Source organism: Canis lupus, chromosome X (genome assembly GCF_048164855.1).
Source record: "Canis lupus baileyi chromosome X, mCanLup2.hap1, whole genome shotgun sequence".
Lineage (NCBI taxonomy): Eukaryota > Metazoa > Chordata > Mammalia > Carnivora > Canidae > Canis > Canis lupus.
Window position 1 is genome coordinate 4,793,224 of NC_132876.1, and position 26,428 is coordinate 4,819,651.

The following is a 26,428-nucleotide window of genomic DNA, read 5'->3' on the forward strand; positions in this document are numbered from 1 at the left end:
TTGGCTTGATGCCTTTGGCTTTGGTCTTCTCGTCTGAAACTTTTGGGTGTCATCAGCCTGCCTTTACACAGGTATTGTAATAATTGGCAAGACTAGCAAATAAAGTTCCTCTTGGGTCAAGTCGATACCCACTGGAATGAAGCCCTTATCTGTGTTTTGGGGTACAGTCGCCAGGTGTGTTTTCTCAGGTAAGTAAAAATCTCTGGTAGCTGGACCACCATCGTTTGTCACCTCACCTTGCACTGCTGCCCTTGCAGGTACAGTAATTGGGGAAAGCTGCACAAATGATGGGACAGTGGTGTGATGTTCACAAATGCCAACTTGTAGCAAAGATCTAATGATATACTGGGTGTGAATTATGGACCGTAATTAGGCCTTTGTCAGTCATATTACCCAATTAGAATACATACATAATTATAAGTAAGACTTTTTTTTTTTTTTAAGAATAATTGCTTCTTGAAAGTGTGACATTACAGAGTTAGCCAACTAAGATCTGGAAAGATTTCCAAATGAATGCTACAAACTTGTTAAGAACAAAGGTGGACACTTGGTCTCCTTCAAATGGGTGCCAGCTGCTCGGCAACTTCTCTGGAGTAAGAGATGCACTGTTCTTGCTATTCCCCAGGTCTGGGATGATGTCTGGCAGAGCGAATGCCCAGCAAAGGATTGTTGGCAGATGAACGCGCACTTCCTTCCTTCCTTCTGTGTATATCAGTCTCCTGTTGCCGCTGTAGCAAATCACCAATTTAGATTTAGAGACTTAAATTTAGAGACTTAAAGCAACATAAGTATATTCTCTTATATTCTGAAGGTTGGAGAGCTGATCAGGGTCTCACTGGGCTAAACTCAACGTGTCAGCAGGGCTTTGTTCCTTCTGGAGGTACTAGAAGACCATCTGGTTCCTTGACTTTTCCAGGGTCTGGAAGTCCCCTGTATTCCTTGGCTCATGGCCTCCTTCCTGCTGTCACCCTGACTGACTCTGACCCTTCCTCATCCTTTTTTTTTTTTTGGATTATTAGAGAACCCTTGTGATTACCTTTGGTCCAACCAGGATAGTCCAGGATAATCTCCCCATCTCAATATCCTTAACTTAATCACACATGCCAAGTCCCTTTTACCACATAAGGTAAAATTCACATAAGACCCATTCAGAGGTTCCAGGGGTTAGGATGTAGACATCCTTGAGGATGTCTGCCTACCACAGGGGGTATCATATGGTTGTTACTACTTATTTTTTTAAGACTTTATTTTTAAGTAATCTCTACACCCAACTTCAGGCTAGAACTCACAACCCTGAGATCAAGAGTCATGCGCTCTACCGACTGAGCCAGCCAGGTGCCCCTACCTTTTTTTATTGAAGTGCAATTATCATACAATGGTAGTTTTAGGTGTACAACATGAGATTCAACAATTCTTTAAATTAGTGTTCACTACACTAAGTGTAGTCTCCATCTGTCACCATATGATGTTATTACAGTATTATTGACTATATTCCCTGTGCTGTACCTTTCATCTCGGTGACATGTTTATTTTATAATTGGAAGTTTGTACCTTTTAATCCCCTCCATCTATTTTACCCATCTCCCCCACCTCCCCCACCAGTTCTCTGTATTTAAGAGTCTGTTTCTTTGTTTTTTAGATTCCACATATAAGTGAAATCATAAGGTTGGCATTTCTTTCTCTGAGTGACTTAATTTCACTTAGCACTATACCCTCCAGGTCTATCCGTGTTGTTTGCAGTTGGCAAGATCTCATCTTAATGGCTGAGTAATGTTCCCGTGTGTGTGTGTGTGTGTGTGTGTACACACACCACATCTTCATCTATCAATGGACACTTGCTTCTAGAATTTGCTTCCAGAATTTGGCTACTGTAGGTGATGCTGCTCTAAACATAGGGATGCATATCTTTTTTGAGTTAGCGTTTTTGCTTTTTTTTGGGTAAGTACCCAGCAGTGGAATTACTGGATTGTATGGTAGATCTATTTTTTAAATTTTTTGAGGAACCTCCATGCTGTTTTCCACAATGGCTGTTTCAGTTTGCATTCCCACCAACAGAGCAAGAAGGTTCCTTTTTCTCCACATCCTCACCAGCTCTTGTTATTTCTGGTCTTCTTGATACTAGCCATGCTGACAGGTGTAAAAAGATACCTCATTGGAGTTTTGATTTGCATTTCCCTGATGATGAGTGGTGGTGAGCCTCTTTTTATGTGTCTGTTGGCCACCTGGATGTCATCTTTGGAAAAATGTCTACTCAGGTCCTCTGCTCATTTTTAAACAGATTGTAGGGGGGCTTGTTTTTCTTTCTTGGTGGTGTATAAATATTTTTGTTCTGGATATTCACCCCTTATTGAATATATCATTTGCAAAGCTCTTCTCCCATTCACTGGGTTGCCTTTTTATTATGTTGGTTTCCTTTGCTGTGCAAAAGCTTTTTATTTTGATGTAGTCCCAGTAGTTAATGTTTGCTTTTGTTTCCCTTGCCTTGGGAAACACATCCATAAATAGGTTGCTGAGTGTGGTGTCCAAGAGCTGACTGCCTATGTTATCTTTAGGAGTTTTATTTCTCACATTTAGGGTTTTGGCTGTTATCTTTGAATTACGTTGTTTAAAAAAATTTTGTCTTTGAATAGAAAATTAATAGTCTCAGAAAATAAGATAGGCATTACCTCTGGGTAATTACCATGAGCATTTTGGTATATATTATTCCAGATTTTATGAAAACAAGAAATGAAAAAATCCTAGAGGAGGTGGGTGAGGTGGGTGGGGGTAGATCCGTAGGGCCTCAGAAGCTATTGTAAGGATTTAGGCATCCCCCCCCACCCTGCCCCCCGGGTGTATATCTTTTTTTAATTTTTTAATATTTTTATGGAGTTCAATTTGCCAACATATAGTATAACACCCAGTGCTCGTCCTGCCAAGTGCCCCCCTCAGTGCCTGTCACCCAGTCACCCCAACCCCCCGCCCACTTTCTACTACCCCTTGTTCGTTTCCCAGAGTTAGGTGTCTCTCGTTTTGTCACCCTCACTGATATTTTCACTCCTTTTTCTCCCCTTTCCCCTTTATTCCCTTTCGCTAATTTTTATACTCCTGGGTTTATATCTTGTTGTTGTCTGCCTCAGCCTCAGAAGTTTCCTTGTGTCCTAGGAATCTCTCTCTGTCCTTCTTCCATGCCCAGCACCTACTGCTCTGTTTTCTATCACTACAGATTACTTTGCATTTTCTAGTGTTTTCTAAAAATGGGATCACACAGCATGTGTTTTTTCTTTTTGGTCTGGCTTCTGTCACTCGGTGTAATGATCCTCAAGTTTCTCCATGTTGTGCTGTGTATCACTCATACCTTTTCCTCTTTGAAATGAGGGAAGCCTCCTTTTTGAAGGTGATACTGGACAAAACACCTTTTGGTGTTACTGGACGAAAATACTGGGCTAGGTGATGTCACTTGACAGAGATGGCACAGGCCCCCTGAGAACTCACCATGTCTGACCTTACTTCAGGTGCCATGGAGGGGAGTAGGCCCAAGAGCCGGCCTCAGACCTCCCAGACCCCCTTTCTCTGGAGAAGATTGCCATAAACGGGAGTTAGAATTCAGTTCGCTGGACTTGTTTCCTTGTTTGACAAGGGTGCCAAGACCATTCGGTGAGGAGCACTGTGTTGCAACATCAGTTGTGATGTTCATGTCCCCTGGCTGCCTGCATGTACTAGGTGGGGGATGCAGAATGTTTCCAACTGTGGGGTCAGTGTCTGGTGCAATTGGGGGATGGACATGGTCTGTCTGTAGAATTGCTGAGGTTCTTAATGGTGACTGTTGTCACTGCTGAGCCTGGCTTGGTTCATGCTTTAAGGGACACATTAGAAATGACAAATACCCACCATTTGCTTCAACGTGGATGGAACTGGAGGGTATTATGCTGAGTGAAGTAAGTCAATCGGAGAAGGACAGTGTATGTTCTCATTCATTTGGGGAATATAAATAATAGTGAAAGGGAATAGAAGGGAAGGGAGAAGAAATGTGTGGGAAATATCAGAAAGGGAGACAGAACATAAAGACTCCTGACTCTGGCAAACGAACTAGGGGTGGTAGAAGGGGAGGAGGGTGGGGGTGGGGTGAATGGGTGACGGGCACTGAGGGGGGCACTTGACGGGATGAGCACTGGGTGTTATTCTGTATGTTGGTAAATTGAACACCAATAAAAAAGTAATTTATTAAAAAACAAAACAAAAAAAAGGGACACACTTGGATCCAAAAGAAGCTTAAAAAGTAAACAAGTTGGATTCTGCTCCGTGACACAGGAAACTTGCTTTGCATGCCTCCCTCTTCCCTCCAAATTGAATGGGAATGTTCAACAATGTAGACTTGTAGGATGCTTGTCCTTTCTAATGGTCTTTGAAAAATTGTCTTGTATCCCCAAAATATCTACGTCCTTAGCACCCTCCACTGGCTTGCATACGGAGTGGTAGAAAAGGTCAGCTGAACAGCTGTGATTTTATTTTGCCCAGTAGCTTACTTAATTTATATTCTCTCATAGAACTGGCTGATTTAGGGATTCTGTTAGCCAAATGAAGCACACACACAGGCCAGGATGTATGTGTTCCTTGAAATTGCCATATAGCCCAAGACCCCAGTCTCCTCTTCTCTGCAGAAATGAAAACCCAGGGGTGGGGGGAATGCCTGTCTTCTTTTGAGCATTTGTGCTGAAGGATGAGCCAGACTGATTATCTGCTTCAATGAAAAGCTATCCCGAGAAGGAGGTTATGGAGCAGGATGTATTTATACCCACAGGTTGGCTCTCTCTGGTTTCTGACATTGCTCCCCAGATTGCTTTGTTAGTGTTTACGAGCACCACGCAGGTGCCAAGGGTTATCAGGGCTCTGACCCCTCATTGTGTATACAGCTGTTGAATAGAAGCAACAATCTGCCATTGGGTATATCAGGGAAGGGAGTTAGAGCCAACCGTTCCTTGCAAATATGAGACGCACGAACAGGGTCCATGGAGAGAAGTCCTACCAGTGAAAGGGAGGAAGGGATTGAGGGAGAAGGTGAGGGGTGTAGCAGGAGATCCCTGGTACTGACGGCTGGTAACCCTCATCATAGGACTTGGATGGCTGAACGACTGTCTTGGGCAACAGGGGACAGACTTATTCTTTGTAGGGCCAAAGGATCAAGGCCACTTTTGGGGTCCACACGAAAGAGACCTTTCCAACAACCCAATTCTTCCACTGTATGACCTTAAAACCACCTGCCTGGACTGTTAACCCTGGTGCCTCTGAGAGGGAAGAGGTTCCTAAGCTTGGTCAGCCTGTCCTTTCTGGCTGAGAACTCCCAAGTCACAACCTGAAACATCACCTAATAAAACCATCCTTTAGAATACAGCAAACTCACCACCGTGTTGACTTCATTTTTGTGAAGTTGGTTTTTAAGAAACCATCACTTGCTGTCACTTTGTACAATTTTTAATTGGGGGAAAAGCCCTATAACCCAACTTTTACGGTCTTAATCACTTGTAGGTTGAACAAAGTGAGTCGTGTTAAGCATATTCACATTGCTGTACAGCCAATCTCCAGAACTTCTTCGCCTTGCAAGCACGAAACTCTACCAATTAAGCAGCAACTCCTCATTCCTTTCTTCCTGGTCCTGGCAACCACAAATCTACTTTCTGTCTATGAGTTTGATTTCTGTAGGGACCTCCTATAAGTGGAACCACACAGTATTTGTCCTTTTGTGACTGGCTGATTTCACTCAGCATAATGTCAAGGTTCCTCTATGGTGTTATCACTTGCTGATCTCTTATTTCTTGGTCACATTCTCCAGGATTTTCAGAGTGGACATACATGACCTGAAAACAAGAAAAGTTACATTAAGCAGAGACCTAGTACAAGGGCCTGCAGAAGAGAGGTGGGCAGTGGCCAGATCAGGCTAGGCCTTGCAGGCCATGGTTAAGCATGTGGAATTTACATTCTGTAGTGAAGGAGGTCTTTGAGTATTTTGAGCAGGGGAATGACATGCCATGATGTTTATTTAAAAAAGAAGAAGGGTGAGTTTTTAGCTGTTGTGTCAAGAATGGGTTGGGGTAGAGAGTAGACCTGTATGGGCCATGTGGATGGCTCTTGTGGTTGTCCAGGTAAGAGATGATGCCTGTGGTGGGGACATGGAGCAGTGGGTGGACCGAAGGTTTATTGTGGTAGACTTGACCATTCGTGATGATGGCATGGCCATGATCATGAGAGAGCTGCCCAGGATGAGGTATAGGTTTCTGGCTTGGACGGTGGGGTGGGTGGCTGTGTCATTCAGCAAAACAGAGGAGGAACCCAGGAAAAGGTCTGGGTTGGAGGGGCAAGTGCAGGTGGTTGGTTTTGGACATGCTCAGTGGGGATGTACAGTCATAAGAGGGTTTTCTAGTTTCAAATGGGGAGCCATTCTGATTTTCTAAGATTTTATTTATTCAGGAGAGACACAGAGAGAGGCAGAGAGATAGGCAGAGGGAGAAGCAGATTCAAGGCAATTCTAGACAAAACCCCAAAATTTTGTAGAAATTGACAAAGTGATCCTAAGATCCATGTGGAAAGAGTCTTTTCAGCAGCTGGTTCAGGGACAACTGGATTTCTGCATTAAAAAAAAAAAAAGAAAAAAGTTGGATGCCTACCTCACACCACACGCACAATTAACTCAAAATGGATCCAAGCTCCAAAGGTAAGAACTAAAACTACAGAATTTGTGGAAGACGAAAACACAGGAGTGAATCTTCATGCCCTCAGTTAGGCAGAGGCTTTTTAGATGTGGCACCAAAAGCCCAGGTGCTGAAAGAAAAGACTGAGCCCATGATGGGAGAGCACTTCTGCAAATCCTGGATCTGTTAGGACACTTCTTGCTGAATTATATAAGGAACACTTACAACTCCACAATAAAGACACAGAACCCAATTTAAAAAAAAAAAAAAAAAACAAAAACAGGAGAAGAATCTGAACCGACCTCTCCTCACAGGTCTTTTTTCTTCTTACTTGCCCTATGGCAAAAGGACTCCTTGGTAGGAGTTGTTTTCCCCTCTTCTAGGCCACAAGTCAGGGGGGAATCTTCCTTAAAAGCCGCTTCTGTTTTCTGACTGATCCAAAAACCAATTACCAGAAACAGCTGGATTCCCCAGAAGCCCTTCAGCTTGAGAGTTAGGGCTCCCGGTTAATTGTCTTCCTCACTTGGAGGCCTTCTCTTGTTTTAAAGTTCTTTCTCAGAACTTCAGTGCTTGGGGGACAAACTTCATGGCTTTTCCTTGCCAGAAGATTATTCTGTTCGCTGCTTTAAAGAAGGAGGTGTAAGGGTTGGTTCCCTGGACAAAGCTGGCCTTGGGTTTCCAATCGAAGCAGCTGCTAGGAGAGCTGTTAACTTGAGGCTGTGAACTGAGCGCTGCTGTGGACAAGGCCCTGTGGTATGTGGGGGCCTGCAGAAAGGATCAAGGCCCAGGCCTTGTCTTTAAAGAACTTAGAGTCCACTGTGTGGGTGACCGGTCCAGTTATATCTGTTTCACTTAGAGTGAAAGATGAAGCATGACCAGTGTGATGAGTTTTACTTGGTGGGGTGTCGGGTGGGCACCAGATGGACTGCATGGAAGAAGCACCCCTGAGGATGCTGAGGATCTTTATACAAAGCAGGGCGTTGAGGGGGAGGTTAAGAGAGCCATGGGCACAGAGGTGGCAAAGGACAGAGAATGGTTGGGTTTTGAAGGATAAGCACAGAGCGTGGACTTGATTCTCTAGGCAGTGGGGAGAATTGGTAGGCTTTGAGTGACAACAGTGACCCAAACCGAGCTTTGTATCACATTTTTTGGGGGTCGGCAGAAGAGGAACAAAAGACTCAAGCTGAGGAGGGCAGCTGGAGGGCTGATGATTTTATAATTGAGATGAGAAATTCAGGGAGTGACCACAGAAGTGGAGGTGATGGGATGGACAGGAGAAATATTTTGGTAATACAATACCTAGAACTTGGTCGTGGATGCATCACAGACGAAGGAAGGATCAGGAATAACAGTCATGCTTGTGACTCGGGCTCCTGGGTAGATGGAGACCCACCTGCCTGAGCTCTGGCCTACAGGAGGGGGAAGCCAGTCTCAGAAGGCGGGGGAAGACAGAGGCTAGTTGCACAACTTCAGGGGAGTTGTAGCAGTCTCCCCCGAATAGCGTGGCCTGCAGGACTGGATTTCAGGAGAAAGGTCTGGGCTGGGGACATACAGACTTGTCAAGTGTCCACTGCGATTCCACGTGTGAGCCTGCTCACATGGATGGGGATGGTCCTAGTTGATGCTGGACCTCGTGACATCAATGCTGCACTTTGCCTCTTGCAGTTGCTTAGTGGGTAGACCAGCTCTCTGCCCAGGCTGGCTCTACATGGGGCCACGATACAACCCAGGCTTCACCCAGACACATCTGTACTACAGGAACCGTCTTATAATGGGATTCTCCTGTTTTTGTTTAGCCGATGTGAAACAACCCCCCCCACACCCTAAAGTAAACATTCTAATGGATAAACCTTTATCTCTAAAATGACTGGGTTGGACTAGATGATCACCGAGGTCCTGCTCAGCTACGCCTGGCTCTGACTTGGAGATTTCAATCGACGTGACATCAACCAGTGACAGCTTCCCACCTCGCTAAAGAAATTACACAGACACTCACTTCTATGTTTATGTTGGCTGCCGGGGAAGGAGATGCCACGTGCATGGTTCTTAGTCAAGAGCCTTTGGTTTAGAAGTGTCTGGGGGATGGCCGGTGATATTCTTATGCCATAAGCTTGGGAAATCAAGGCACCTGAGTAGGATCTAAAGGTTCATCAGACACTGGGTGAGTTCGGACCAGAATGTGGCTTTGTTCTCTCTGCATCAATTCAGCTTTTGAACATTTTAATAAGACTCTCCTGTAAGCTATTTATTCATGTGTGTTTTTTGAGGGCCTTCTGCTTAATAACAGATCGATTACTAGCTTTTAATTAATGCCAACATGAAGACTCCTAACTCTGGGAAACGAACTTAGGGGTGGTGGAAGGGGAATGAATGGGTGAATGGGGGTGAATGGGTGATGGGCACTGAGGGGGGGCACTTGATGGGATGAGCACTGGGTGTTATTCTGTATGTTGGCAAATTGAACAGCAATAAAAATAAATTTATTATTAAAAACCAACAATTACAGCTAATACTTGACAGATTCGTGTGTGTCAGATACTGTGCTAATCATGTTCTGTATCGCGACTGGTTTAAGCTTCATATCAGCTTAACTGCAGTGGAGTCTGGTGTTATCTCCATTTTACAGATGAGGAGACTGAGGCACAGAGCCATCTCTTGCCCAGGGTTTTTCTGCTAGTGAGTGGCAGAGCTGGAACCTCAGGTCCCAGGTTGTTTGGCTCCAAAGCTGGTCATCAGTACTAATATCCTCACATGTTGTCTTGGAATAGCCTTGGACCAGAGTTGGGCTCCACTTTTCTGGTTTTTTGTTTTTTCAAGATTTTTATTCATTTATTCATGAGAGAGACAGAGAGAGGCAGAGACACAGGCAGAGGGAGAAGCAGGCTCCCTGTGGGGAGCCCGATGTGGGACTCGATCCCAGGACCCCGGGATCACGCCCTGAGTCAAAGGCAGACACTCAACCACTGAGCCACCCAGGCGCCCCAGGCTCCACTTTTCGACGTGACCCCAGCAGTGTCACTCTTAGCAAGGCACTTAGTATCTTGCACTGCCCTGGAGCGCCCAGGGGGCTCTGTCCCTTAAACATCCGACTCTTGATTTCGGCTCAGGTCATGGTCTCAGAGTCGTGTGATCAGGGTCCACGCCCAGCACAGGGTCTGCTTAAGATTCTCTCCCTCTCCCTCCGCCCCTCTTCCTACACTCACTCACGCTCTAAAAATAAATAAAATCTTAAACAAAACAAAACCGTGGCCCTGAGAGCAGTGTTCCTCTTGTCCTAGGGCTATCCTAAGACCCAAGCTTCCTGGCACATGATGGTGGCACTTGCCCAGGGAGGCTTTATTTCTGTCATGTCATCCCCGTTGTTCCATCGGGAGATTGAGCAATCGGGGATGACACCTCCGTTTTCTGTATGGGGGCCAGGTCACTTCTGTGGCATCAAGTGAATGCTCCGGGGTCCCTGCCCAGCGAGTGACAGAGCTGTTACAAGGCAGTGCAGCTTCTGGCTCCAGGGTCTGGCTTCTGTTTCTGTGACCGAACGATGAAGTGCTGGGGCCCTCAGGTTCCCACCTGCTAGGGCAGCATCTGATCCCTGAAGTCTGTCCCGGGCTGCCCCCTGGCAGGGCTGAGTACTGGCGACAGTACCCAGAGACAGCTCCTGCCTCTTTTTTTCAGATGTTGTTCACATAACCTACAATTTGCCATTTTTAAGTCTACAGTTGCATGGTTCTTGGCATACTCACCGCTCTCTGACTGCACGATATTTCCACTCCCCCAGAAAGAAACCCCACACTTATTGGCAGTTTGTCCCTATTCCCCCCCTCCTGTGCCCCACTCCATGTTTTTCTTTGGCTGAGGAGTGCCCTAGCTCTGGAAAAGATTGCCCTCGTGGGTGTTCCAGGCACCTTTGGGATTCTCTCACAACAGCCATCACAGACCTCTACCTTCCCGTGGGGAAAGGTGGAATGAGAATGTCCTTTATTTTTTTGTTAGGATTTATTTATTTATTTGGGGGAGGGAGAGGCGAAGGGAGAGAATCTTCAAGCAGACTCCCCACTGAGCGCAGAGCTCGAAGCAGGGCCCTCTCCCAGGATTTGAGATCAGATTTGAGCTGAAATCAAGAGTCCCATGCTTGGGACCCCTGGGTGGCTCAGCGGTTGAGCACCTACCTTCAGCCCACGGTGTGATCCTGGGGTCCCGGGATCGAGTCCCACATCGGGCTCCCTACATGGAGCCTGCTTCTCCCTCTACCTGTGTCTCTGCCTTTCTCTCTGTGTCTTTTATGAATAAATAAATAAAATCTTTAAAAAAAAAGTCACATGCTTAACTGACTGCACCACCTAGGTACCCCCGGAGACTGTCCTTTAAACCAGCAAAGTAGGGGCACCTGGGTGGCTCAGTGGTTGAGCGTCAGCCTTTGGCTTGGGTTATTACCCTGAGATTGAGTTCCGCATCAGGCTTCCCACAGGGGGCCTGCTTTTCCCTCTGCCTGTGTCTCTACCTCTCTCTCTGTGGGTCTCTCATGAATAAATAAAAATAAAATCTTAAAAAAAAGTAAATCAGCAAAGTCACTTAAGCAATTTGTGAAAAAAAAAAAAATCCTTCCACATTCTAAATCAAGCTGCTTGCCATGTACACAGGACACTCAGATGCTTCCTGGAGATACGTAAACAGACTTTTGGCTAGCACCCTACTTACCAAGTTCCCCATTTACATCAGGACCTGGAGCAAGGTGTGCCTGTGAGGACCTGAAATGAGCTGTCTGGGTTACACCCTGCAGATGTATGGGTAGTGGCTGCTTTGGACTAAAAGCCAGTCCCTGCCTTCTGGTGAACTCTACTGCCTTCCCATCCCTATTGTCCTCCCTGGGAGTGCTTTAAATTTATTCATGAAACTAGTGGGAGCTCAGGTGGCAATAGCTAAATCCATTTAGCAATCAGAATAAGAGGGAAACCATTTTCACGTTCCCTTGCAACGCTGCAGTGCTTAGCTAGCCCAGAAGATATTAATTACTCAGCGTGCTTCGAGGTGTAAAAGCATAAATTTCTCGAGACAGAGGTGTTTGAATCTAGATTGAGGCGGTGCAGAAATTCAGGGAAATCAGGGACTAGCCTCACTTTGCATTTTGGGTGTGCCCTCACCCTCCCTAGCATGAAGTTGAGAGAGGGGTGCCTACTTGTTTGGGTCAGGGAGAGAAATGACTTTCAGCAGAGACATTTGTGAAATGGGCCATGCGTGGCGGTGAGTTTGTCGCATAGATTTCCCACAAGCAGTTTTTTTCAGGGATGTTTCCATGGTAGGCAGCAGGGGGGTATGAAGTTGCTCCCCCAGCCCCCCGACCTGCAGGTTTTCCTTTTGGCACTCACAGCCCCAGCGGCACCCCCGGGGCGGGGCCGGGGAATCTACAAGCAGCCACATCAGATGAGGTCTTTTTCGTATGAACGTGGAGCATCCTTATTCCATGGCTTGTTTCCCGTTAAATCAAGCTGTACCCCCCCAGCCCCTCCTCAGTAGGCTCCATCTACTGGGATGGATTTTAGTCTTCTTTCCGAACCCAGGTGATCAAGGGGCTTGTGCCATAGTTCTGTTTACTGGGTCTTGGTTTCACCTCTCAGGTCCATGTTTGAGTCTGGTGCGTCGTCTAGCGGGTCTTCCCTGCATTTTGTCACTGGCCTCACTGCTGACTCAGTTTCCTCTTTGATAAGTAGCTCCGTTCTTTTGGAGTTGTGGTACAGATGCAGGTGCTGGCCCGGTGCTGGCCAGGTGGGCGTTGTCCTGACTTTCTAGGACAAACGCAAGTGTAGCACGGGTGTCTGTGGAAGCATCATTCCGACAAATGCAAAGGCCTGAGATGACGCATCCCTGATAGACCAGAGTCAGACGTTCCTTGTGATCTTCCTCGTCCACAGAAAAAGGAGGTCAAGCATTTAAAATCTGAAAACCAAAGCAGTTTATGTGGTACTCATTTACAATTTGTACTGAGTCCTTTCCCAAATTGCAAGCTGCTTATGTGTAAAAAGGAAAAAGAAGAGAAACCATCCTTTTTTTTTTTAAATAAAGATTTTATTTATGAGAGAGAGAGAGAGAGAGGCAGGCAGAGATACAGGCAGAAGGAGAAGCAGGCTCCATGCAGGGAGCCTGATGTGGGACTCGATCCTGGGTCTCTCGGATCACACCCTGGGCCAAAGGCAATCGCTAAACTGCTGAGCCACCCAGGGATCCCCCGAGAAACCATTCTTAGAGAGCAGGGGGACAGGTGTGGCTGGGCACTTAAGAGGCACCCATTTCCCTGGGGGAGCTGTGACTTCATGTCCGAAATCTTTGGCAGCCAGGGCTCCAGGCTGCCTCTGCAGTCCCCTAATCCAGCAGGGAGCAGACACGGTCCCCTGCAGGGAGGCCTTTGCTCTTGGCATGAAAGCCAAATGGATTTGTCACGAAGCACTAACAGGTCCTCTCTACGGGTGATTCTGTGGGAACAGATCAAAGGTACTCTCGCAGCACCGAGACCAAGTCTGGATGATCACAGCGAACGCACTTGCAGGGCGTGCCTCCTTGCTGTCAGGCCTGTTTGGCATCTGCATGGCGATGACCAAGTCCAAGTCCCTGCTTCAGGCAGCTCAGTGTCTGGAGCAGCGCTGTCCAGTGGAACTTTCCGTGATGGAGGAGATGTTCTTTGGCGCTGTCCGACACCGCGGCCGCCAGCCACACATGGCTCCTGAGCACTTGGAATGCGGCTAGTGTGGCTAAGGAACTGCACTTTAAAGTTTTTATTGAATTTGAATTGACACAGCCAGATGTGGCTAGTGGCTACCGTGTTGACCAGAAAGGACAAACATCAGGGCGCCTGGGTGGCTCAGTCCGTTGAGCATCTGACTTTATTTTGGCTCACGTCATGGTCTCAGGGTTGTGAGGTCGAGCCCTGGTGTCCGTGCAGAGTCTGCTTGGGTTTCTCTCCCTTTCGCCCTCTGACCCTCCCCCACCCCTAAAAAGGCAAAAAAAAAAAAAAAAAAAAAAGGAAACCTGTAACTGGGATGGGTGTGCTTTCAGAAGGAGCTAAGTGGAACAGGTAAGAGGACAAGGGGAGGGAGTGATTAATTCATCAAACCCAAATGAAAGGCTACTAGGGGGCACATCAAGTTGGGGCGCTCTCATGGATCAGACATTTCAATCAAGGTTTTGGCAGGTGCTGGATCCCAGCCAGGTCACAGTGAGGTTCTCTAACAAGGGCCTGGCGTGTCTTGTTTTACAGCCCTTAATAAAATGCACCTTAGCTTTAGATACCAGTCACGGTGGGTCAGGTTGTAATAGGAGATCAAGTTTGTGTTTCCTCCCAAAGGGACAAATCTGCTTTGGGACAGACGCAGGCTGCTAGGGTGTCTGTGGGTAGAACCAGCACTTTGTTTATCAACTGGATCTTCTTAAGGGCATGTACAAGTCCATGGCTGGCATTTCCAAAATTTCTGCCTCATGTGAAAGGACATTTTCAGACAGGTGGCACGAGCTCACTACGTGCCCTTTTCCATTAAAAGAAATTCTTTGTGGTCCTCTGCAGAGGAATGAGGCAACTTTTCTGCTGAATACTTGAACACTGCCACCCCCACCCCCAAGGCACAGTGATTTGGGGCTTGTTAATTTAACCTGCAATGAATCAGCCACTTTCTAATGTGTGCCTGGGGCCAGAGAGTGAGTCACTGTCATTAACATGGAAGATTCCTATCTGCCTGCACCCAAATTGAGTTGTTATAGATTGCATACAAAAGGTATAGAACACGACCCAATTTTAGACTACTTGAAGTATGGGGTCTCTCACGAGAATATTTGTCCCCATCTTGGTTTTGGCAGCCGTGCTTCATTGTAGGCTCTGAAGAAGTCTTAATTAGCTCTGGATGCAGATTGTTGCTGAATGGTTTTGTCCACAGATGGTTTGGGTCCATTGAATCCAAGGTCAATGAGGGTTTAATAAATACTGCAAAACTGTGTTCTATGGCCCTTAACTCTTGGTGACCTATAGCAGGTTGTATCGGCAGACAGTAGGGGATTGGCTGAGGCCCAAAACATTATTGTGCAAGATGTTATGGAAGAATGAACATATGCTTGCAATTCTTGGGTGACAAAGTAGGGGGTAGAGTTTTGAAGGAAGACCCAGTGAAAGGAGTGGCTTTTGATTTTGGAGGGGTTGATACAGAACTTTTAAAGTGTCATGAGAAATAACCTGTACCTGATTCAAAACAAGTTAGAGAAGACTTTAAATGAATAATACAGTGCTCCTTCGCCCCGACCCTTATTCTCATTCTTTTTAATAGACTTCATTTTTTTATAGCAGTTTGAGGTTCACGGCAATATTGAGCAGAAGGTAGAGTTTTCTCATATACTGCCTTCCCCTACACATGCGTAGGTCCCTTCTTATCAACACCCTCACCAATCAAGAGGTACATTGATTACAATTGACTTATATTGAAACACTATTATCACCCAAAGTCCACACTTCAGGGTTCGCTCTTGGTATTGTATATTCTCTGGGTTTATACAAATTTATACTGATGTCTATCTACCATCAGAGTATCCTACAGAACATGGTTTTATCTTTCCAGAATGTTATATAGTTGGAATCCTACAGTTTGTCACTTTTATGGTTGGCCTCTTTCACTTAGTAATATGCGTTAAAAGTTCCTTTGTCTTCTCATGGCTTGATAGCTTTTCTTTTCTTTTTTTTTTTAAAGCATGAAAGAATATTCCATTGTCTGGATGTCCCACAGTTTATCTGTTCATCCACTAAAGGAATCTTGGTTGCTTCCAAGTTTTGCCAGTTATGAATAAAGAAATTGTAAACACCTGTGTGGTGTTGCGTGGCCATCAGTTTTTAAGTCCTTTGGGTAAATACCAAGGAGTATAATCGCTGGCTTGTATGGAATATATGTTTAGTTTTGTTAGAAACCACAAAAATCCTTGAAAACTACATCTGAAACTAATTATGTATGATATGTTGGCAAATTACCATTTAAATTTTTAAAAATTAAAAAAAAAAAAAAAGAATCCAGGGCACCTGGGTGGCTCAGTGGTTGAGTGTATGCCTTCGGCTCAGGTCGTGGTCCCAGGGTCCTAGGATTGAGTCCTTCATCAGGCTTTTTGCAGGGAGTCTGCTTCTCGCTCTGCCTATGTCTCTCATGAATAAATAAATAATTGAAAAAATCATTTAAAATAATTTTTAAAAATCCATTCAAATGTTACAAAGTGATTGTACCATTTGACATTCCCACCAGTAATTAATGAGATCTCCTTTTGTTCTACATCCTTGCCAGCACTTGGTGGTGTCTGCAATTTTGACCAATCTCATAGGTGTGTAGAGGTAGCTTGTTGTTGTTTTTTTCCCCAAGTATAATTAACATACAGTGTTATGTTAGTTACAGGTTATAATGATTCCACAGCTCTATATGTTACTCAGCGTTCATCCCCATAAGTGCACTCTTCATCCCCTCCACCTATTTCCACCATCTGCCCCCTTCCCCACCCCCCTGTCCTGTCTGGCAGCTACCATTTCTCTATATTTAAGAGTCTGTTTTTTTGTTTTGTTTTGTTTTTTCCCCTCCTCCTTGGTTCATTTGTTTCTTAAATTCCACATATAAGTGAAATCATACAGTATTTACCTTTCTCTGACTTATTTCACTTAACATTATACCCTCTGGGTCCATCCATGTTGTTGCAAATGGCAAGAGTTCATTCTTTTTGATGGCTGAATAATATTCCATTCCATTCTGTCAATTTGACTAGTCTGACTACCCTTTATAAGTGGCATCATATAGTATTTGCCTTTTTACGTCTTATTTCTCTTAGTGTGATGCCCTCGAGGTCCATACATTCGTTTTAAAAGGCAGGATTTCCCTTTTCATGGCTGAATGATATTCCTATATGTGTGTGTGTCTTTGTCCACTTATCCATCAACGGACACTTAGGTAGTTTCCATGTTTGGCTACTATGAATAATGCTGCAATGAACATGGGGTGCAGAGATCTCTTTGAGATAGTGATTTCCTTTCATTTGGATGTGTACCCAGAAGTGAGATCACTGGATCACAGTAATTCTAGTTTTCATTTGTTAAGGATCCTCCATACTCTTTTCTGTATTGGCTGTACCAATTTACTTTCCCACTGACAGTGCACAAGGGTGCCCTTTTCTCCATCTTCTTTTTTTTTTTAAAGATTATTTATTTGAGAGAGAGAGAGAGAGAGAGAGAGCACAAGAGGGCGGAGCAGCAGAGAAGGAGAAGCAGACTCCCTGCTAAGCAGAGAGATCCCAGAAGCCCAGGATCATGATTTGAGCTGAAAGCAGATGCTTAACTGACTGAACTACCCAGGCGCCCCCCTTTTCTCCATATTCTTATCAACAATTAGTCTTTTTGATACCAGGTGTGAGGTGATCTCATTGCAGTTTTGATTTGCATTTCTCTGATGATCACTGATATTGAGCATCTTTTCATGTGCATGTTGGCCATCTGGAAAAGTCTTTGGAAAAGTCTTCAGAACCACATACATGGGCCTGGATCCTCGGTCTGCAGGGGATGATGAGGCCCCGGAAGCACCTGGGATGTGGCCCATTTTTAAATCAGGTTGTTTGTCATTAAGTTTTAAGCATTCTTTGTATATTTTGGATAATGGTTCTTTATCAGATGTGTCTTTTGCAAATATTTTCTCCCAGCCTGGCTTGTCTGTTCGTTCTCTTGACAGTGTTTTTCACAGAGCAGAAGTTCTTAACTTTAATGAAGTCTAGCCTATCAAGTTTTTCCATGGTTCATGTTTTTGGTGTTACATCTGAAAAGCTATTGCCAAACTCAAGTCATGTAGGATTTCTCCTCTGTTGCTTTTAGGAGTTTTTATCGTTTTGTATTTTATATTTAAGACTGTGATCCACTTTGAGTTAATGTTTGTGAAGGATGTAAAATCTATGTCTAGATTCTTCTTCTTTTTCTTCTTCTTCGTTGTTGTTGTTGTTATTTTTGCAAGTGGTTGTCCAGTTGTTCTGGCTCCATTCGTTGAAGAGACTATTTTCTCTGTTGTGTTGCTTTTTCTCCCTTGTAAAAGGACAGTTGACTATATTTATATGGATCTACTTTTGGGCTCTCTGTTCTGTTCCATTGATTTGTTTGTCTCTTTTGCTGATACCACACTGTCTTGGTTACTGTAACATTTTTTAATATTTTTTTAAATTTTTATTTATTTATGATAGTCACACAGAGAGAGAGAGAGAGAGGCAGATACACAGGCAGAGGGAGAAGCAGGCTCCACGCATTGGGAGCCCAACGCGGGATTCAATCCCGGGTCTCCAAGATCACGCCCCGGGCCAAAGACAGGCGCCAAACCGCTGCGCCACCCAGGGATCCCAGTTACTGTAACTTTATAATAAGTCTTGAGGTTGGGTAGTGTCAGTCCTCCCACCTTGTTCTTTTCCTTCAATATTACATTGGCTATTTGGGGTCTTTGTCCTCTCTGTATAAACTTTTCAGTTAGTTTCTCAGTATCTACAAAATAACTTGCTGACATTTTGATTGTGATTGCATTGAATCTATAAGTCAAGTTGGGAAACCGACATGTTGGCAGTATTGCGTCTTTCTGTCCATGAACATGGATTATCTTTCCATTTAATCCTCCTTTGATTTCTTTCATGACCATTTTGTAACTTGATTCATATAGATCTTATGCATATTTTGTTAGATTTATACCAGGTATTTCTTTTGGGGGGCTGCTGATATAAATGGTGGTGTGTTTTAATTTAAAATTTCCACTTGTTCGTTGTTGACATATAGGAAAGTGACTAACCTTGTATCCACCAACCTCAGTGTAGTCACTTCTTAGTTTCAGGAGTATAAGGAGTTTTTTTTTTTTTTTTTGGTGAATCCTTTTGGATTATTTACATAGATGATCATGTTCTCTTCAACAAAGACGGTTTTTATTTCTTCCTTCTCAATCAGTATATCTTTTTTTCTTCCTTGTCTTGTTGCAGTAGCTACAACTTCCACTATGATGTTGAAAAGCAGCGGTGAACAGGGACATTATTGCCTTGTTTCTGATCTTGGAAGGAAAGCTTTAGTTTCTTGTCATCAAGTGTGGTGTTAGCTGTAGATTTTTTGCAGGTATTCTTTTTCAAATTGAGGAAGTTCTCTTCTATTCCTAGTTCACAGAGAGTATCCTGTTCTTTTTTTAAATATTTTATTTATTTATTCATGAGAGACAATGAGAGAGAGACAGAGAACACAGGCAGAGGGAGAAGCAGGCTTCATGCAAGGAGCCCGATGTGGGACTCGATCCCGGATCCCGGGATCATGCCCTGAGCCGAAGGCAGACGCTCAACCGCTGAGCCACCCAGGTGTCCCAGTATCCTGTTCTTTTAAACAGCTATATAACCTTTCATTGTATTGAAGAACTATGTTTTATTTAATTCTTCGTTGAGGAACGCTTGGTCCATTTCCATTATTTTTGCTATTTTAAGCAGTACTGTTGTGAACAACCTTTTACATATCTCTATGGGCACGTGTACAAGTATTTTTCTGTAACAGGTACCTAAAAGTGCAGTTGCTGAATTGAGAGAGATGCATATTTAAATAATTTAAATTTTTTAAATGTTGAAATAATTACAAACCTACATGAGACTTGCAAGTATAGTATAAGGAACTCCCTCCACCAGCACCACCAAATCGCCTGAGAGTAAGTTGCTTACCTGATGTTCTATCACACACCCCCCACATTGACAAATAACTTTAGGGCAGGTTTCCTTCAAATGAAGACATCCTTTTATATATCCTCAGCATAACCATCTGAATCAGGAAATTAATGTTGATAAATTACTACCGTTTTATCGTTAGACCCAATTCAAGTTTCACCAGTTGTCACAATAATGTCCAATACAAGGAATTCCCATTTACTGTTCACCCAGATTTCCCAGTTGTATCGCATTTGTACTGGTGTCTATAGGTGTGTCTGAATATTTTATCAGAATTATTTCAGACTCAGTCGCAAGCATGATGCTCATTATTACTTGAGTGTGCATTTCCTAAAAACAAGGACGCTTTCTTCCCTGAGCACAGTAAATTCATCAAGATTGGGAGTTTGACAGTGACCCAGTATTACCATCTGGTCAATAGACCTCTCAAATTTCACTGAGTTTCCCAGTAATGCCGTTTTATAGGTTCAGGATCCAATCCAGGATCACCTGTTGGATTTAGCTGTCGCAATTTCCTTGATCTCTGGGATTGTTGTTCAGTGCTGAAAGCTGCTGGCTCATGTTTTGTCTATTTGATAGTGTTTATGATGGGAGGGCTGATCTGATACCGATTACTCCATCATAGCAAAAAGCAAAAGTCTACTTCAGAATTTTAGAAGCTAGGTTATTAAGTGGTATGACTTATTTTCTTGGTGGATTATATGCTTTATAAAATATTGCACTTTTCCTATTTGGGGGTTGGGAGCTTGAGTTCTACTTTGTCATACTAATACTGCCACATCTGTTTCTTTCCTGTTAACCTTTACCTGGTTACATATTTCTCTATTACATTCTATCTTTTGTGGGTGGTGGTTATTTTGTTTTAGGTGTATATCTTGCCAACAGCATATAGTTATCTTTTTATTCCATTTATCTTTTGGTAGGAGATTGACCATCTTTATAATCATTTTTTTACTGATATAATTGTACATATTCTTGTATTAAAGTTCATGTTTTCTGTTTAACATGTTTCTTTTTTTTTCTGTTTGGTGACTTTCATTGGATTGATTTTTTTTCATTGCTGGTGTTGACCCTTTATTTTTTCTTGGATGAGCTAGAGGTTTTATATTTTTTCTATCTCTTCTATAGCCTGTATCTCTCTCTCTTTTTCTTTTTTTACTATGGGAAATGGATTTTTAAAATAAAATTTGTTTTTAGAACAGTTTTAGGTTTACAATGCCAAGCTAGTACAGAGAGTTCCCTTATGCTCCACATTTTATTTCCCCTATTTTTAACATTTTACATCAGTGTAGCACATTTGTCACAATTGATGAACTGGTATTGATATACTATTATTAACTGAAGTTCATACTCTATTTGGATTTCCTTTGTTTTTATCCAAAGCCCCCTGCTTTTTTTTTTTTTTTTTTTTTGGTTCCAGGATCCAATCCAAGGTACCAGTGACCTTTTGTCATTATTTTTCCTTAGGCTCTTCAGGCTGTGTCAGTTTCTCAGACTTCCTGTTTTTGATGACCTTGGTTTTTTAGGAGTACTAGTCATATATTTTGTAGGACTGGAATTTGTCTGATGTTTTTCTCATGATTATACTGGGGTTACATTTTTTTGAGAGGAAGACCACACATGTATAGTGCCTGTCTCATCCCATCATCTCAAGGGTCTTGACTATCAATGTGACCCATCACTGTTGTTAACCTTGAGCTGATGTAGTGTATCTTAGACTTCTCGACTGTAAAGTTACTTTCTCCCCCCCACCTACCTGCTCATACTGTAACTTTTGGAAGGAATTCAACACTTAAGGAGTAAAGAGTTATGTTTCATCTCCTTGAGCTAGTTAACTTGAATTCTTCTGTTTTGTTCCCTTTATGTATTTGTTTAAATATGTTTTTATATCAGCGTGGACACATGGATATTTTATACTTTGGATTATAATCCAATACTACTTTTTGATTAAATTTAGCCGTTGGGAGCTCTTTCAGTTGGCCCTGTGCCTCTTTGAAATATACCTATCAATATTAATATTTCAAAACATACTTCTTGGCACTAGAAGATGCTTCAAACTCCTATATTTATTGTTCAGTCCTAGAATCAGCCATTTCTCCAAGAAGTTCTGTTTTTCTTTAATTGGAGAGTGCTATTTAGAAACCAAGATCTGGGTGCAAGGTGTCTTCATCGCTGCTGGGGTGTTATTACTTCTAGGCCCTCTCAGGTGAGAGAGCAAAGGCATATGTCCACATACTAGCCCATATATATATAATTGTATGTGTGTGTATATATACACACATCTATAAGTATTTCTATAGGTGACCATCTGTGTGTATATTAAACTACACATGATTTATACTGAGGTCTCCCAACTTTAATCCATTATTACATAGATCATTCTAGCTTCCTCTTATCTATAATATCCCTCTCCAACAGTGAGAAGCCTGGCTTCTCCAGTTCATCACTCATTTACCTATTTGTTCAGTTTCAGTATACATGCGTTGTGGTTTAAGAATTGATAATGTATAAATACACCTGTGGGAAAGTATATGCCGATCTGGGGTTAATGATAGCTGTCTAGTTCAAAAGCAGAGTTGGGTATATGGGTACACTTCTGAGAATAAATTCTCTTGTGAAAAGCTTTTCCCTGGAGCCTTTTAAATTATGTGTAATTAGAATTACTAGTCTAGATATGGATACTGGGGTCAGGGGGCAGGTACTCTGGATTGACAAAGTGCAGTGCAGCATTGAGATGTGTAGTGGGATGAATGAACCTGGTGCATTATCAGTGGAGCCTTGGACTCCAAGAGTCCTTGTTGTGGAAGTCCTACATACTATGGAGAGGGCTTTTGTAAGATTATATTTTGTGTTCTGTACACTTGAGCCTTCAGCCTTCTAGTGGACTGAAGGCTGTTCGGTTGTTTTGTTTTGTTTTTGGTGGAGGTAAGTTGTTTGTAGAAGTATGTCAACTCAACATATCTTTGGATGGCTTCTACCAATGTCCTTTTGTGGTGTTAACCTTCATGACACTATCTAAAGAGAAAAAAATCATTACAAGAAATTATTTCAATACTATTCTGTTTTCTGCAAAAGGAGTTAATTTAAAATCTTCTTTTAAATTTTTAGGATCTGGGGACTCTGATTTCCGTCTGGAGGATGCATTGAAAGGAACTTCCTCAGTAAAGCGTGAGTAGTCAATCAGATAAACTAGTAAAAGCAAACAGTAGTGATTCATATGCACCACCCGCTCAGAATACACACTCAAGGAAAACATTGTTTTATCTGTATTGATCAGATAAAATATGGGTGTCATAAATTGCATTACTTAAAATCTGAATATTTAACATTTGTTTCCTTTGCGAAGAATACCAAGCAATGTGTAATAGCTGATACAGCACTTTCACCAGCAGCGGCCTCAGAAGACTGCCTTTCCCTAGCTCAGAAAAAGGTACTTTGAAGTGAATAAGAGATTTATTTCTCCTCCTAGATTTTTAAAATAATGGCTCTTCTTAAAATGGTATCTATACGTATTGTCTCAAATGCTAAACTTTGTCGTCAATTTCTCTTTATATTTTTTGAAAAAAAAAAAAACAAAACCTTTTTTTTTAAGTGCAAATGTTAGCAAGTATAGCCGAAAGATTTTATGTGACCCCTCCCCATCCAACTAACCTCACTCCCATCCCAGGAGGGAACTGCCAAAGTCTGGGACATACTGGTCCCAGGTGATTGTCTATGCTGTTACGTACATCTATACACATAGATCTTTTGGTGTTTTTGTTGTTGTTTTACATAACGTGAGGCTTTTTTTTTTTTTTAACGTGAGGCTTTTTAATGTAGTTATGTATGTATTACTGCACAACCTTTTTTAAAATTTAATATGTATTGAAGGCCTGAATGAATGTATCTATCTGTATTCTTTTCCTAGGGCTGCTGTAACAAAGTATATACACTGGCAGGCTTAAACCCACAGAAGCATATTCTCTCACAGTCCTGGAGGCCAGAGGTCCAAACTTTGGGGTGTCTGCTAGACCACACTCCCTTGGAAGGTTGGAGTGCAGAAAGCTTCTTTCCTGGGCCCAGCTCTGGTGGCTCACAGCTGCCGCCCTTTGATCTCTGCCTCCATTGTTATAGAGCCTCCTCCTTTGTGTGCTGCCGTCTTCTCTTCTGTCTCTCAAAGGAGTTCTTTTTTGCTGGATTTAGAACCCACCTGGAAAATCCTGCATGATCTCATCTCAGGATCCTTAACTGAATTACTACATCTGCAAAGACTGTTTTCCCAAGTAGGGTCACATATCTGGCACCTGGGGACTAGGACTCAGCTATATATTTGAGGGGGCACCATTCAACCCACTACATCATCTGTGTATCCACATCAATATATCTATACTTCAGACGTGAACTTGTGTTTCGTGGAGCTGGCATTCCAGTGGTATGGCTTTGGCCGTGGCCAGTGCTGCCATTTCCTTACTGGCAGACGTGTGATTTGCTTTCATTTTGCATGATTACGAACAGGGCGTCAGTGAACATTCTTGTCCATATCCTTTGTGCACAAGTTTGGTGAAACTACCAGGCCAAAGGGTGTATGTATTTTATATTTTAATAGACTGTGCCAAGTTGTTTCAAAATGAATGTGCCTTTATATATTCACTGAATACTGTTGAGGACCTTTTCTCTTAGATCTGCACATCACCAGATTTTATCAGTCAAAGGCCTTTTTCCAATCCGATGGACAAAATATCCTAATTGCTTATTATGCGTTTTCCTCATCACAGTAAGATGGAGCATCATTTCATATGTTTATTGGCCGTTTGTATTTTCCTCTTTGGTGAAGTATCTGTTCATATCCTTTCCCCATTTTTCTGCTGGTTTGCTTGTCTTTTTCTTGCAGATTTGTGAGCTCTCTGTATATTCTGGGTTGAGAAAAGCAGGGGCTCTGGAGCCAGACTTCCCGCATCTGAATCTCGCCTCTGCGACTTACTGTCCCCTTGGATGAGTCACCTGATTTCTCTGTGCCTCCATTCCCTTGCGTGTTACATGAGGCTAATAATATGCTTTACCTCCTGGAATTACTGTAAGGATTAGATGAGATGGCCCATGTGAAGCGCTCAGCACAGGATTGGTATGAGTTCAGTGCTCAGTGAGCATCAGCCATTATTGTTTCTTGGTTTGACTGGGGCCGAGTCTCTGGTGTAAGTCAAGCATACGTGAGGAATGCATGCCTACCTACTTCATTTGACCAACAGACTGAAAGCAATGTCTGTCAAAATCCCAGCTAGAAGTTTTACAGAAACAGACGAGCTGATCCTAAAATTCGTATAGAATTCAAGGGACCCCAAATTGCCAAAACAGCCTTGGGGCACCTGAGTGGCTCAGTCAGTTTCTTCGAGTCAGTGAAATTCTGACTTGATTTCAGTTCAGGTCATGATCTCACGGTCATGGGATCCGGCTCTGCTCAGCACGGAGCCTGCTCAAGATTCTCTGTCTCCTCTCTATACCCCCCGCCCCTATTCCGTGCTTGAACTCTCTCTCTCAACAACAACAAAATTTGCCAAAACAATCATGAAAAAAGAAAAAGTTGGAGGATTCCTACTTTCTAATTCAGAACTTACTACAGACCTGCAGTAATCGAGATAGCGTGGCACTAGGCATGGACATAGAGTTCAATGAAATAGAATTGAAATTCTAGAAATAAACCATTATATATCTGTGGCCAGGTGACTTTTGACAAAGGTGCCAAGACTGCCCAACGGGGAAAGAATGATCTCTTTAATAAATAGGACTGGGACAACTGGATATCTAGGTGCAAAAGAGTGAAGTTCGATTCCTGCCTCACACATTATACAAAAATTAACTCAAAATAGATGATACACCTAAAACTACTGATCTCTTTAGAAGTTTCTTTTTAATGTATGCCTTGAGGCGAGAGCTTAGGGGCCTATACATGCAGGTGGCCTTTTGCATTCCCCAGAAAATAAATACGCTTAGTTTATTAGCAATAACAGTTTTAATGAAATCATTTAACATCTCCCCCCAAATAAACATGACCCCCCCCAAAAAAAAAACAAAAGAATACAAAGTATAAAGACCCCCAATTAGGAAATTTATTACTTTCCTGATTAGGGGGGCGTTGTAATATTTACATTCCTTTTTCAGTTGTACACCTGCTCATCTGACCTTCATCAGCATCCATCAGTCAGTGGGTCTGGGACCCATTGAAGCACCAGCATGTGATATCTTTGCTTGAATGACATCCTCTAAAACCTCATCACTCTGCTGTCCTTTTCTTTCTTTCTTTCTTTTTCTTTTCTTTCTTTCTTTCTTTCTTTCTTTCTTTCTTTCTTTCTTTCTTTCTTTCTTTTCTTTCTTTCTTTTTCTTTTTTTTTCTCTTACCTTACATTTCATGCTACTGAAGTTCAAACAGATAGACCTGTTCATCTCTTCTTGGCTCAATTCTGTTTTCGGGTAGAGAATGTCCTCCTTTGTGTATTGTACATTTCTTGTTTAAACTGTCCCCGAACCTCCTACGTCAGGGTATTGTAAATGACCTTCATTGGTCAATTCAACAGTGTTTATGGAGTGCGTGCTTGCCGCCAGGCACCCCTGCAAGTGCTGGGCATACTGTGTGGACTAGGTCTGTCCTCATGATGTTATTGTCTTTGATGGGACACAGCACATGAGATAATTTCAGATCTCACGGAGTACTCTGGAACAGTTATAACCGGATGGTGGGATAGGGAGGGTCCAAGGAGGTGGTATATGGTGGCTAGTTTAGATGAGGTGGTAAAGGCCTCTCTGATAAGAGGTGACCTGCAAGAAGGGGAAAAGAGCTGTCAAGGCCAAGGGACCAGGTGTAAGAGCCCTAGGGAGAAAAGAATGGGGCTGGCTCTGGGGGCTTGGAGGGTGGCCTATGTGACTAGAGTGTGGACGGCACTGGAGAAAAGACAGAGCAGTTGGAAGGGACTGCATTATATGGAGTCTTCAAGGGCATGGTGACCACTTTATTCTAAGAGCAAAGAGAAGCTTTTGGAGTATATTTTTGAAAGTTGCTTTATCAAGTTATATAATTCACATAC

The 26,428-nt window shown here is 43.0% G+C and overlaps 1 protein-coding gene across 2 annotated transcripts in view; it reads left to right on the forward strand.

The window, feature by feature from the left end:
• CD99L2 (CD99 molecule like 2) overlaps positions 1-26,428 on the forward strand; it is a 94,616-nt gene that overhangs the window by 30,821 nt on the left and 37,367 nt on the right. For both annotated transcript variants that reach the window (XM_072816232.1, XM_072816233.1), the window contains exon 2: positions 22,482-22,541. In XM_072816232.1, coding sequence (XP_072672333.1) covers positions 22,482-22,541 — 60 coding nt within the window. The remainder of the gene's footprint in view (positions 1-22,481; positions 22,542-26,428) is intronic.